Source organism: Cebidichthys violaceus, unplaced genomic scaffold (assembly GCF_023349555.1).
Source record: "Cebidichthys violaceus isolate CVI_PGR_0920_01 unplaced genomic scaffold, fCebVio1.0.p SCAF_17, whole genome shotgun sequence".
Lineage (NCBI taxonomy): Eukaryota > Metazoa > Chordata > Actinopteri > Perciformes > Stichaeidae > Cebidichthys > Cebidichthys violaceus.
The window spans coordinates 8965891-8981580 of record NW_027176340.1 but is presented as its reverse complement, the minus strand read 5'-3'; the positions used below and the strand labels follow the sequence as shown (position 1 = coordinate 8981580).

Here is a 15690-nt window from a genome sequence, read left to right as displayed (position 1 = left end):
AGTAAAAACAGTAGAGAGAAAATTTAAAACCTATTGTGACAACTGGAAAGGCTGGCGAGTCAGCGGTTAGCTCACAAAGACTGGCAAATTAATTTTGCTGTATCACTTATTGGTGAGACCAGGCTTTTTAAAATCGTAACAAATAATACAGACATGAATATGAATAGATTAATATTAATTCATTTCTCCAATCTCAAACTGTATTTAGTCATAATATTATTATAAATAGAAATACCACAAACTCTTCAGGGGCTTAATAGAAAAAAGATACGGCTATAATATTGGATATATATGACATAAACATCACTATCTGCATCAATCTGATAAATGGGATGAGCACTGTTTATTTCATCTCTGAAAGCATAAAGCATAATGTCTGTCCTTGGATCTATCAATGCAATCTGCCCCATCTCAGGTAGTCAAACAGGAACACTACACATGTGTGCTCTTCATCATACATAGGCAGGTGTTCCATATCAGATAGATCCTGTGCAGCTTTGATCCCGATAGGTGTCCTGTTCACATGAGGGAACCAGTAATTTTCTCACATCAAAGACACACTGTGCGGCTGCATCAGAGCCGCGTAGGTTACCAGACAACAACAGTCACTCATCAGCAATGCACTTTTCCTGACATTTGCAACCATGTGCCATTACCAAAAAGGGCTTGACTTTCCCGGAGTGACATTTAGGTCCTGAGTAAGATATACTGTATCAACATCACACGAGGCAAATGGGGGGCCGATATCTATTCTGCCTTTATGGAAATGTTAAGAAAACACAGAGTGGGTGGAAATGTAGAATAAAAGAAACACAAGCGAGGTTTTTTTAATCATTGTGAACTGCTGCAGAATTATGGGCGCCGCTGCTAAAATTTCACACTGATCATTAATTTCCTTGGCTCTTTTGTTTCGCCGAGTGTGCTCTCAACACGCTAACGGAGCGCAGCAGAAGAGAGACAAGTGACGTGAAGATAACGTCGTCGCTACCGCTACGAACAGGCCCGGCGGTGAACGACGTGCTAATGTCAAACTTTCTTTTTGTGTTTTTAGCTGAACTACACCACAGAATATTCACTTTGCACCTCATTGTTCTCCGAGAAGTTTCCTGGAAGGGTTGAGATGCCTTTTATGTGGAATGAGCAATGCGATAGGTTCTTTTTAATAAAACAATAGCCATTTAAATGCTATATTGCTTGTCAGCAGCATATGATAACTTAGGAGGCAGTTTGGCCTTTTGTGCTCTGATAAATTTGGCATGTAGTTAACCAGTTGGCTCCTGGTGGAATGCACTACTGTTTTGGAAGAAGGATATAACATGACTAACCAGCTTTAACAGTGACATATTTTCTATTGAAGTAAGTGCTGTGCAGATCTTATTCACGCTGACGTGTAGAGGGCTTCATGTGAATTTCAAAAAGTAAACAGAACTATAAAGTGTTACATTGGAGAACATCCATCATCGTGGTGATAGGCGGTAGAATGCGTGTATAATTGGGTTAGCCCCAAGGATTTATGTCAATATGAAGCTACAAAGTGGAGCTTTATTTTATTCAGCAGTAAACATTCCGCATAACCATTTAGCAAGAGGGAAGATAATAGAAAGTGTTAAAACAGAATATAAATTCAAACATAAAGAGCCACGGTAATAATTGCTGCATCTAGCCCGTCAGGAGACGTAAACGTAAATTCAAACAATATACATTTAAGCATAAATAATAGCTCAACCTTTATGAATCAAAATACCAACTCCACAGTAACATAAAGGTGATGAGTCTTTGATCAAATAATAGCTGATCACTTCCTGATTTACGTCAATAAAAATGCCAAACAACAGCGCAATGTATTCCATTTCCTTTATATCATTTCAGAGGATAATGATCACCAGAGAACAGAGATTCACGAGCTGCAACTCGAACACGATGTTCAACAAACGGACAGAAAGGAAATGAACGAGAGAGAGAAGAGAAAGAGATTATCAGATGCATCTTGGACAACATGTAACCCAACAGAACGCTTTTGCTTTGGAGAGGCTGCCTTGACCTTTTCAGTATTCATCACCAGATTGCATCTCCAGCCCCTAAACCAATCAGCGCCGTGGAATTTCCAGGTCAGCGTAACCACCTCAAAGTAAAGGTCAGTATGTAGCATCCAGGGTCCGCGATAACTTGGAGACGGTGCATGGCGAAGAGGTTTATCTACCTGCCAAATGACATATTGCCTCACTGTGGCTTAAGTCCACTTTAGTCAGCTGCAGGAGTACTTTGGCTGGCAGCCGAAAAAGGCTTTTCTTTTGAAAAAAAAGTGCTAGTTCAGATGATGTCACCTCAATTCAGATTGTGCGGACTACAGAAGAAAAAAAAAAAGCTGTTTGAGGATCAATACTAGAGCCCAACTGATACATGGTTGTAAGGAACGATACCGATTCTGATATTAGGAAGTAAGAAAAAGAATCTAATATTAATGTTAAAAGTAATTTCTGCACCGCAACGGTTATGGCAACGTAGCGTTACACCAATGCGTCATTTAACGTTAGCAAACTAATAACATTCAGTGGTTGTATACCTAATACCTGCTAAAGCTGCCATATCAACACATTGTGTACTGCTGGCATCCTCTCACTCTATATGGAACAACTCCACCAGGCCATTGCTGCAACATTCATTTCTGAAGTAGAGGTTGTGCAATAAGGGTTAAAACAAACTGGAGGAGGCTGATCTTTGACTCAACCCCTCCAGCATTGCTCCATCAATTTCCAACAATAGTCGTCTATCTGGAGTCTCTAACTCCACCTTACAGATATCGAGATCAAAGCTCTTATATCAGAGGGCAGAAAACAGGTCACTGAGTTTGTAACCACCACTGCTCCAGCTAACTCCAGACCTGGAATAGAGCTGTGCAGTTTATTGCAGTAAACAATAAATGCAAATATGCTAAATGATTTTCTATTCTTTAACAAAAAACTCAGCTTAAAATTGTTTTTTTTACCCCCGAGACGAGTTGTTCTAATGATTTTGTCAGATTAATTGACAGAGTACAGCTATTCATTTTTATTTATTTATAAAACTGCATTCTGCGGAGAACTTGACAGCACTAAAGCTCGACTAAACAGTGTCCTGCTCCAACAGGTGTCTCCCGGGCCACAGTTTCCCATGATGACTCACGCACAGACTTGCACGGTGAAAACAACACCAGTGTCACTGACACAGCTGGTAACTAGGAAACAATTCTTTGTTAACATTCATAGACTTGCCTTTTGCGAACATATTGGCAAATAAAGTGGTTTAAGCATTCTTCTAACATTTCTGCAACAGTCCTTTTCCCTTGAGAACAGCAAGACACAATGGTAATGTCAATTCAATTACAAATGAAATGTAATGATTAATGAGAAGTGTGTAAATGTATGATATATTAATAAAAGAAAAAAATAATAGATCTATGCAAGAAAACACAAAACATACAATTCATTTTCCCTTTACTTAATCAACAACGATCACTTAGAGTAACTTATAATCACATTATAACAGAGATTATAATTCATTCTAACTATGGGAATTATAATACACTATGATCCTTGCCAAAATAATGTCAGTGACCAACAGCTATGAAATATTATGATACTTGACCTTATAAGTCTTTATAAAATGCTTTATAATGTGTTAATATGAATATGTATGGATTCTTAAAGCTATGATTACATAGTGCTATAAACAGATAATAAGTATACGTATGTTTACAATGCATAGGGAGTTGTTTGTCACGGTCACAGGCATTCATTTGTTATTTTTGATTGGTTGTCGATCTGAAGAGGCCGGGTCTTCCCTAATATGAGCCTGCCAGAGGGCGAATGCCAGGGAAGCAGGTGTAGAAGAAGAAGAGAGTGGAGTGCACGATAACCCTCATCTCTGAAGTATTTTGGTGTAATTTCTGTCCTCTTGTTAACATAAATGAACTGAATCTGACGCTGAGCTCAGTGCATGGTTGTTAAAACCAGAACAGGGCAGGAGCGGACTTGAGGTGGGCTTTTTCATGAGAATTGATCATTATTATTGGGTGAAAAATGTATGATGTATCTAAATCCGCTGGTCAACTACTTTATGGGAGTAGTTGTGAATGCTTTATTAAAACACACTTTAACATCTGCTTACATTTAGATACGCGTGTGTGCTCCATCGCTCCATCGACCTGTCAAAGAGAAATGCAGTGAACAACCTGCAATTAAAAATGTAGAACTATAACTAATTATTATTACATGTCATAAGGATGATCAATGATTCAATCATGGCGATCATGTTGAAACTTACTTTACAAAGGGAAAGGTGTTAGTCACAAGATATTCAAATCTTTAATCGCAATGGTTTTTATGACAATTAATAAACTAAAATGTCCTGATCATGACAGCCCTACTCAACACACACTGCAAACACACAATCAATGAACATATTGATGTGTAGTTGGTCTACTTTTTTTTTCATATATGTCAACAGCAAAAATCTGTACAACTCTCTACATATGCTGAGGATACTTTAATAGTGTTTTCTTCAGCGGTGCTGTTTGTTTGTTTGGATTTGCAATCAGACCTAAACCAATGTTATTCATTTTAATTGGCTACTTTTTTTAAATGATGCGATCATAGACCATAAAGCAGGGTATGCTTTTGGGCGGGCTTACTGTGATTGACAGGTTACTGCCGCTACCAAAGCCGTATGCAGCGTCTCTACGTCACTCCTCCGCATTCCAAATACGATAACTTCCATTCATCGGTTGCAAAAAAGCCAAGATGACTACGGCCGTATTCCAAAATGGCGAAGTCGCTGAAGTCTAGCCTTCACGACGGCAGTCCACAAACCTATAGGTAACGTCACAATGACTACGTCCACTTCTTACATGCAGTCTATAAGCTGTTCCTATAAGGACCCACGCCCCTCTCCTAACACCCTGTTTCCACCCAATTCCAGCATTACTTTCTCCAGAGCAGTCAAACACACCGCTACACCTGTAGGGGAGACTCTCCACCAGAAACCAAGAGACCAGTTATCAGCACCTCTCTGTCATCATCTTGTGTATAACCTGCACAGCAGCAGGTAGATCTAAAGAGCTCAATCCAGCTGTTGAATACCTGCTTCACCTTCTTTTGTGTAACATTGGCTTTAAGTTCCCATGATTGTTGAATACAACAATCATGCAAAATTATCTCAGCCAGCTCAAACAATAGCATCCAGGCAATAATGTAATAATTGCGCCGGGCCTATCCCTGAGGCTTACCGGTTTCTTTTACACACGGCTTCGTTATAAGGACTACACTTTTATTATCTTGACTCTTCGATTTTGCTGCTACAGAGCCGCAGTGAATTCCATCATGATAGCGCAGAGGATTTGATAACTTGGAGTAGAGGTTCAGCCTTTTCCACGCAGTTTCTTAATGCATCTCTGCTGCCGCCTGGCACTAATGGTCAAGAGTGGCTACTAATACTCTACTGCTGGATATTTAATCACCCAATCAATCTTACCTGTGACAAAGGCTCCTTAGCTACACTTGGCAAGAACATCTCTGCCTGCAATCTCCACCACATTTCCCCCGTCAATGGAATGGGAGAATAGGTGGCGAGGAGAAAAGGAGGGGAGAGGAGAGGAGATGGGAAGAGAGGAGGAGGAGGAGGAGGGGGTGTTTAATCTACTGATTCAATTCCTGCCAATGCCTGTCACTCTCCCTCTCTGTGAGGGAGGGCAAATGGAGCATGCAGCCCAAAACACCCAGACCAAATCACATTTTCTCTCAACTTCTCCGTCTCTCTCTCTCCATCCGTCCTGCATCTCTATGTCTATCTCTCGCGCCATCTCTCTCTCTCTGTCTTTCTGTCTTTCTGCCTCTCTACAGCATTTTTCTCCCTTTTTGTCGCCCGCTCACTGACTGACTCCCACTCCCCACATCACCCAGCCCTGTGAAAATTAAACCTTTCAAATCCAGCACTTATCCGAGGGAATTTTGTAAACCCCCAAACTTTTAGTAGTGCAAAACTTTAAAGTCATACTGCAAAAACTATTACTCACTCAAACCAATTAATGAATGTTAACGGTGATGGAGTACACAGACTTATTGTTCAAAGGAAAGTCAAGTGGGTACATTTCTTGTTAAGCATCACCTGCACATAATGGCTCCGTGAAGTAGAAGCACAAGTTAGAAAAAGAAGAACTGACGATTTCATATTTTCTTAGATTAAATTGGACATCATTTAAAATCAGCTCACATGCCAGGCACCCAGTGGAGACTCCAGAAAGTCACTGCTCTCTTCCAAAAAAACAGTACACATAACACACAACCCCCACAGAAACCACAGTCTGTCATTTTGCACATAAGTTGTTTTGGGGGTTTTCTTTCTAAACAAACAAAATAACAAAACGTTAATTACGGTGAGCTTTAGAGATGCTGGAAGGTGGATTTTGTTACTTTTCGGAGAGAACCAGGCCGGTTGTATCCCTGTTTCCAGTCGTCACGCTAAGCTAAGCTAAGCTAAGCAGCCGCTGGCTCCATCTTTGTAGTCAGCAAACAGTTATGAGAGTGGAATCGATCTTCCCAAAATATTAAGCTATTTCTTTAACATGTGTCTTTGGTTGCCATGAACACTCATCCTGAGTGCTGCATCACATTGTGTGTAGAAATAATAGGAGAAAACATAAAAGTATTGATCATACTGAATACATTTGTGAAGTACTGCTCATTTTCCATACTACACAATTATGATGCTGTTCAACTGATCCTAGTTTGTTGATAGGATGTAGGTGGACTTTTATGATACTTTGCCGCTGTTTTGATGTATAAATGCACTGAAAAAAGTGAAACGACTGTACCATTCATGTAAAGTATATTTTTAATTTGGTCTAATTGGAAATCATGGTTTTCCGGTTTAAACATGTTTTATTCACTTTGCCTAAAAGCAAATAGCACTCCCCATAGACCAAATTAAAAGCAATACTTTCAGTCAAATTGTATTTTCACTTAAGACCAGAGGTTTACATGTCACGTGACCACCACGTGACCATATGACGTCGCATCTGGTCGCTCCCTGTGGGTTCTGATGTCCGCCATTACCTCGCTTCGCTGAACTTCTGAAGTGAAAACCGTCTGCTCTTCAAGGCAACTCATTTAAACAAGGTAATAATGGATATTTGGATATTTATCGTTAGTGGGAGAATGTACAACTACTTTACACTCTGTAAACTGTAAGTCTGTTGACTGCCTTTTATATTTCGCACATGTTAGCGAACGCTAGCTAACGTTAGCTAACGTTAGCGAATGCTAACTGGTTTTGTTTCCTCCTTTTGAAAGTTAATATTGTTGCTAATGTTATTTAGGTGTCGCTCGCTTTTCTTTAGCGGTAGAATAAACTGAGAGAAAGCCGGTCCTGCTCTGGGTCTGGACTAGGGACATATTTTTATGACCGTGAAGGCGGGCTTCCCGCACCACACATACACACACACATAATACGGACTTAATATGGCAGAGTGGCGAAAAAGGTGAGACGAAATGCACATTACTGCCATATATCTTTGGAGTAAAAACGAAAAAAAGATTTAGTAAAACTGTTTGAAACAAAAAAAAAATCGGAGTTGACGTGCTGTTTGCCTGCTGCTTGGCATCCACAGCCCACATGGTTACAGAGCCTCAGCGGTCTGTTTACTGTATGAACCACACTGCCGCCTCATAGGAACAACATATGACTTTGATTTCACCAACCAGCTAGCCCTTTCATATTCTACACATTATAGAACAGCGATCGCTATGTTCTCTCGTTCTCCCGTTCTTCCGCCATGTCAGCCCAGGTCGGACACCGTCATTCTGCATAATAATTAGCCATGTGCTTTTCTGTTAAGTAGGTAACTTGTGTATTTTCGCAGCCTGGTGTGGCAACTTCATTTCTTTCTAATACCACAAATTACACATCAAAATGAAGCTTAGAACATGTCGTTTTTAGCTGCATGTGTGATTTCATCAATTTCAATAAAAGCATTCTAATTATTAAAATATCAATGTTTTACCTTGTATTTAAGCCAGTATCCCTGTCTCTATTTATGGGGTGGTCAGATATATCAAGAAACTTAGTAAAAAAATAAAGTGAGAGAAAGATGAACAGTACACTATCTGGATATGAAAATATGTTCCATAAATGATTGTATGCCTATGTTAAATTAATTGGATACTTAAAAGCCACATATTCCACTGCCAATGAATATTGGGTAACAAAATACAACATTTGCCTGATTTAAGGCAATTACGGATATAAACCTTGCCCACTTCTGGTCTTCTATTCAGATACAAATACAGAGACAGAATTTTGTTTGATTAAACAGCTGCAGATAATGTCGCAGTACACCTCTATTAAGTACTAGATAATGAGGAACAGAATTAATATTCCATTATTTCAGCTGTCAGTATTTTGCAGTATAGTACAACACCTCCAGTATGTCTAAAGCGTAATTAATAAATGTGTCTGTAGTGACAATTATGGATAGTGCCAACTGTCACAAAAAAGTTATTTCTCTCTTTTTCCTTTGTGTTTACAGGTTTGCTGGTGTTTCCCGTAAAGGTCAGAAATTGTAGCCATATTGCCGAATTTGGTAAGTCCCAATATGAAAACTAAACATTATTTTAATGTATGTTTAAATGACAAACCCAAAATATAATTGCAGCACTTCAGAGAATACCTTGAATTTATTTCAATAATTTTAGTTGAATTTGTATTGTAGTTAACATGACATTATGCAATTTTAATGGCGGATTCACTTTACATTTCTATTTTTGCAATATTTATTTATTATCATATTTATAGAATTGCAAACACAAATAACCTGCAGTCAAAACAAATATCAAGAAGTTACCCACCCAATGTAATGTAAATAGATTTCACCAAACAATACACAAATACATACAATGTTAGTCATGTAGTTTTATATATCCTTAAAAAAATAATCTAAAATATTAAAGTTAAAAGACAATCATTGGATGACTGAATTGTAGTTACTATGCCACTATTAAAATAAAATTAATATCTACTCGATTTAAAAAAAATGTCTTTCCTGCTGAAGAAGTAACTGACAACAAACAGAACTTTCTACATATTAGGTGCAAATGTACCATGCTGCATTTTTAAAAATGGTATTACAAGGCAAATGTGTAAACGGGTCCTTTTTTTGTCTTTCCTAGTCTTCCGATGAATGTGGAAATGCAAAGACTGTGGTACTTCTGTTTCACGAAGATCTGAGCTTCTTAAACATTATAAGCTTGAACACAGACATTATGGGCGCCGCCATTCTTATCCGTTTATCCATTTGAACTGTCCATGTACTTGCAAGACCTGGAATGCACTTTTGAGCCACTTGTCAAGATGTCATCAGCGATCCTCACAAAGTGAACTGACCACATTTAAATGTCTCTTATGCAATTGCAATGAACTTTCGAATTTAAAAGACTATTTTCAACATATAGCACAGCATCTAAAAAACAGTGAAACAGTTGTTTGTGTTTTTCAGCGGTGTTCATACAAAACAAATATTTATGGTTCATTTTGAACTCACAGAAGCAGAAATCATAAGGATTGTTCAGTAAATGACTTAAAGCCAGGAATACTTGAAAAACAGGAATCAAGTTTAAGTCTTTCTGTTGAAGGTAATTATTCTGACAGTATCCAGATTGATAGTGTTGGTACTGAGCCTTCAGATGATTTAAGTACAGAGTATTTGGGTGACTCTAGTTTTGATGTTCACGATTTAAATGACTTGCCATATAATGTTGAGCTCAAAGTTGCCTCTCTCTTACTGAAGCTAGAACATATTTATCTTGTTTCTAGAGTGGCTGTTGATGAACTTTTGCAAGAGTTTGACTATTTAATAAGGACTGCTTCTGTCCCTCTTGTCCATCAAACAATTGCGCAGCACTTACAAAATGGTAACTGTCAAGTCGATGAAACGGTTCTACAAGAACTAGCATCAACCCTTTGTAAGTCAAATCCTGTTGCGGCTTGTTTTAGTGGTCATGGCCCACTTTCCACTGCTTGGAAGCGAAAGAGTTACTACAAAAAACATTTTAATATTGTAGAACCTATAGAATTTGTGCTTGATTCACAAAACAGGAAATCCTTTCAGTACGTTTCCATACTTAAGTCTTTACAGCAGATCCTAAGTTGTCAAACTTTTCTGGATAAAGCAATCAATTTGAAATATCCCCATCAAGTTCAATCTGATGAAATTCAGTATAAATCATTTTATGATAGTTAAAAAAAATTTCAGGTAAATATGTTTGCAGATTTTGTACAGCCGAAAATGTAGATATTCAAACAAAAGAAGTCAATTCAGGAGCATTTTGTGTCAGAACCGAGGACATTCATGTTTCTCATCTGAAAGCTATTGAAGAAAAATCATTGGATAATCATTTCGGTGTAAAAAGGAAGTGTGTGCTGTCAGAACATCTGTCATATTTTAGTGTGACGCAGAGTTTTCCCCCAGATATAGCTCATGATCTCTTTGAAGGCATTATCTCTGTTGAGCTTGCTCTTTGTCTTACCGTGTTAATTTCTAAAAAAATATTTTACATTAGCCGATTTAAATGAAGCCATAACAACATTTCTATTTAAGTGGACTGATAAGACAAATTGTCCTCATCGTGTGCCAATCACCTATGCCACAAAAAGAACAATTGAAGGCAATGCACACGAGAATTGGAGCCTACTGAGATTTCTTCCTCTCTTGATCGGAACCAGAGTTCCTTCAAACAAACCAGCGTGGCAGGTCCTTTGTGAATTGAAGGACATTGTGGAACTTGTTGTTGCACCTTTCCACACTGAGAACTCTATTTCTTATCTTGACAAGATATCTGAACACAGGACAGTATTCAAAGAAGTTTTCCCCCATGAAAAAATTCGGCCCAAGCATCATTACTTGGAGCATTATCCACAGTTGATACGTCAGTTTGGCCCCCTTGTTGCACTATGGACTATGAGATTTGAATCAAAACATAGCTTCTTCAAAAGAGTAATTCGTCATACAAACTGTTACAAAAATGTACTGTACTCGTTAGCGCAAAGGCACCAATTTCAGACTGCATATAATCTGTACATGTGTAGATTTTCTAAGCCATCGTTGGAGGTTACTGATGTTTCAACACTTCCCCTTGATGTTATTATTGAAGATATTGCACTTGCAGTTAAACAGAAACACCCACATATGGACAATGTGAATCTGGCAAAAAATGTATCCTACAGCGGCTTTAACTATAGGATTGGAATGGTGGTAGCCCATGGGTCGCTGGCTGGACTACCAGAGTTTTTGGAAATAGTTCATATGATCGTTCTACAAGAGAAACTAATTTTCATTGTCAAAAAAGTGGATGCCTGGTACCTGGAACATTATCGAGCTTATGACTTGGTCATATCTACTCCTAAAGAACTACGGCTTGTTGGGGTGCATGAACTGACAGATCCCTGTCCTTTGGCTCACTACATAGTTGGTGGACAGCGCTTCATCTCTCTGAAGAGATACATTCATGCATAAGGTTGTATATCAATACATTTGTGAATATGAATTGGATGTTATGGCCAATGTTATGACACTAATATTACTGTTTTTATTCATGTTTTTAATAGATCTTTTTGGATGGGCTGACATGGCAGAGAAAAGGCCAGCCAAGTTGCGAGTTATTCTGAATCCTGATGACACCAGGAAGCTAATTCTGCCTGATGGAATTCCAGAGACAATAGAGCAGCTATTGGATGAAGTCAGGAAAGTGTGTGAGTTAAATGGTCATTTTAGACTGCAGTACCAAGACAGAGACTTTGGAGATGCACTAGTGAACTTGACATCTACTGCGGAACTTGAGGATTTGACAACTGTCAAGGTCATCCCAATAACTGATGATTGCAGCGAAGGATTTAATATCACTGCCTCTAATGAGTCAGTGTGTACTCAATCAGATGACACAGAGATCCTGTCCTCACCCTCCAGCACTGTCTCTACAAGAACTCAGATGTGGCCAAGAGTGTTTCCGATACCAACGTTCTCCTATGACACTGAACTGCAGTTAGAAAAGGGAAATGCAGTGCATAGGTCAAACATGACAAGATTGTCAATGAGTTCAAAATTAAAGTCAGATATCCTGGATAAGGTAGCTGAAGAGATATTTAAGTACAAAGCCTACCCAACAGATGCTGACTTCAGTGACGTGGCTGAAGCACTACTCAAGAAGCACCCATGCCTCTCTGAGTCTGGTTCGTACAACGGTTGCTATGGGTGGAAGCAGCGCCTGAAGACAAAAATGGGCAACTACCGTACTCAGCTGAAGGGCATCGGGTGTTCTGAACTGCTTGTAAATTCATTCAAGTCCAAAGCTCCAGAAGATGCATTGCCAGCAAAAAAAGTAAAGAAACCTAAGAGAGGAGAGGCCAACCACATTCCTGACATTCCTACTGGAGAGACCTCAGACAAATTGGAAAATGAGAGACTGTCACTTTTAAGTGAGGTGAAGAAGCGAAACAATCGTTCAGTGATAAAGTCCAAAATGGACAAGACTTTTTCATTGCGAAGACGGGAAATTGTGGAAAAGGAATTGGGAGTGGAAGAGTTGAAAGAGAGATGGCCTGCATTGTTCTCAGTGGATGAGGTATGTGACTTTTTAAAGTCAATGGCAATAAGTCAGTGGTGGCTTGTAAAGTAAATTATATTTTCTCCTATCATAAGAAACCTACTACAAAGCACATCTGCAATGCAACATGTATTGTTTTATAACATTTACATGTGCTATTATGTTTTTCAAAGATCAATGCTGAATTTACAAGAATTACGACTGTGCCACTTCAACCGCGGTTCCTCGCTTCCTTGGACAAGCACTACGACAGGCTGATGGAGATCATCAAAAAGAAGGGAGGAGTTATCGGAGAGAAAATCCGGAATATACTGAAAGTTCTTGATCACGTATGTACTTGCTTTGCTTACGACTTTGGAGTCAGAGATTACCTGTTGACAGATGTACTACGTTAATCTTTTGAGTTTTAAAGGTCTTTAAAATGGTTTGCTCAAAGCGTGTGTACATTGGGGCCTTGCAAAAAGTGCAATATTGCTATTGACCATCCAACCGAATTTCAAGTGAGTGCGGCATATTTTACTTTGTCATTAGCAAGAGTTGAAAAAATGAAAGTCTGCATCTCATTTCCCTTCTGTGTTTTGCATTTAATAATAATTACGTATTTACTTAGTATTAAAACTAATTTTTGGCATTTAAAAAGGCAACAATATACCTAATTCTAGCCTTACAAAATAGCTTATTTACATAGCACTTAAAACAGGATCAAAATTTCAGGAAAAATTCCTTAACCGCGACAGCCCTAGATCACTATTACTGTAACTCCAAGGGCCCATTTGTTCATTGTGTAGTGTTTGCATCTTCAGTCAATTGGCAAAATTGGACAGCATCATTTTGCATTTTATAATAATTTTGTGTGTTTGTGCTCTCACCTAGAGCCCTGAGGTGAATCTAAAAAGAGTGTCTGCTTAAGTGCCTGGTTGTGTACCTTGGGGAAGATGGGGACAACCTTCTCAAGTAGTATCTGGTAAGTAGTTTTGCATTAATCACATAAGCTTTAGACAAGATAAAACATTAAATATTTAAACTTTCAAGGTCATACATGTTCTTTAGTCCTATACAAATACTCAGGCTTATTGTACATGCATGTTAGTATGCCTATGCATATGATTATTGTGGAGTTCTCTGTCCCCCAGTGGTTCTTAACTTAGTTTTTTACTAAGGTATCTGTACTGGTTTATATTTATAAAATCCTGTATAGTGTCGCTGGGCCATATTAAAATAATTTAATTAAAGTGCAAAATATTTAGCCCGGACATAAAATGTATATGATATCCAAATATTTCATTGAGGTAAAGTGTCACAGTGAAATGAATGAAAAACAGAAAACACTAAGCAGTTGTTTCAATCTTTTAACATTGTAGGAAATCTTAATTTAAGTATTAATACTACTGTATTGTCCTATTTCATATTTTTTTTGTCACAGCAGATGTTATAACTTTTTGGTGGATATATTTTATTTATAACTTCTGTGAATGCTGTACTTGTGATAATGTCAAATTTTTGCTATGATAAAAATATTTGGCTGCCATTGTCTGCTGAACTTTGCAAGTTGTTACATTTTTGCATTACTAGAGCTCCAATTGATTTGTTTGAGATTTGATTTAGAGAACGGTGTAGTTTTTTTAATTGGTACATCAGAAACTGGTTTCATCAGAATAACTTTTTTAATAAGTGTCTTGTCTTTTATCAGGTTGTTCAGAAGGATGAAGCTGGAACAGAGCTTGAGAGGTGCGAAATGGCAGTTTTTGTCATCAGGGAGGAGGATTGCCTCCAGCCACCACACGACATTGGAATTGTTATCGATGGTGTGGAAGTCCTTAATGATTTGCCATCAGTAGCGCATGCATGTGCTATGTTATTTGGGCTCATTTATGCTCTAAACTTGAGCTATCCAAGTCAGCTCAAACACACTTTTGATGCGCTGCAAAAACTAATCATGGAAATCGAACCACAGAAGATGACACGCAGAGTGTTCAGTCTGAGTGTCAAACTCTAAATATTGAACCAATGAAAAGACATTTGGATACAGCATGCGTTTTGTTGTTATGTAACTTGTATTGAAATTCAAATATTCTTCATGGGTATTACATTGTCTCACATTTTAAAGGAGAGATGTCCAAACCAGGTTTACAATGTTAGAAACAGTAATGGCTTTTACATTGTCTCATGTTTTTATGGAGAGATGTAACCATGTTGTTCATGTTAAGATTTATGTGAATCTTTTGAAGTGAATTACTATTTTATAGTAAGTAAACTAAATTAGACACTGACTAACAAAATGTTTTATATTCTAGCAAATTTAGCTATTGTTTATGGTAAAAGTTTAAGTTAAAAAAAAGCAACAAGAAAATATATATTCATCTACATTAAGTAACCTTTTTACTTCGGACTAAATTAAATATGTGATTATTGTGTAATTAAAATTATAGTTTGTACTAAAACAGAAATATAACTTGAGGAAAATTAATAAAATTACCTGTAACAAATTAGAGTGTTTTGATTAGTTTAGTCTGAAGTATAAACTTTGCTTGTACGTAATAGGAAATATAAGGTTTTTCCAAATTGAAAAATAAAGTTGTATCAATGTGAAAATAATGGTTTTTGGTCTTTATAATTAATTATTTTACTTTGTGTGAATGTAATTTTTTGTCTTTTTCAAAAGTAATATTTTGATTTGTATTGAAACAAAATTTCAGGTTTCAACCAAATCAAAAATATGATTTGAGAAAAAGTAATACATTTACGTGTAACAAATTAAGAGTATTTTAATTACTTTAGTCTAAAGTAAAAAAATTGCTTTTATGTAATAAAAAATAAGGTTTCCCAAAATAAAAAATTAAGTTGTATCAAAGTAAAAAAAATGGTCTATGGTCTTTATAACAAATAATACTTTTTCTTTGTGTGAATGTATTTTTTTTTACTTTTTCCAAAGTAATATATTGATTTGTATTTAATAAAATTTTAGGTTTCAACCAAATCATAAATAAAAACTAATACATTTACATGTAACAAATGAGAGTAATTTTTTTAGGTTAGTCCAAAGTATTAAATTATTAGGTTA

At 37.3% G+C, this 15690-nt stretch overlaps 1 protein-coding gene across 1 annotated transcript; it reads left to right on the top strand.

The window, feature by feature from the left end:
• The first annotated feature begins 7116 nt into the window (after window positions 1-7116).
• Window positions 7117-15156, top strand: LOC137873522 (uncharacterized). Its single transcript, XM_068711750.1, has 6 exons — window positions 7117-7151; window positions 8561-8614; window positions 11635-12647; window positions 12803-12958; window positions 13503-13593; window positions 14320-15156. The coding sequence occupies exons 3-5, from the start codon at window positions 11655-11657 to the stop codon at window positions 13536-13538; spliced, it is 1185 nt and encodes a 394-aa protein (XP_068567851.1). The 5' UTR covers window positions 7117-7151; window positions 8561-8614; window positions 11635-11654; the 3' UTR covers window positions 13539-13593; window positions 14320-15156.
• Window positions 15157-15690: the final 534 nt, after the last annotated feature.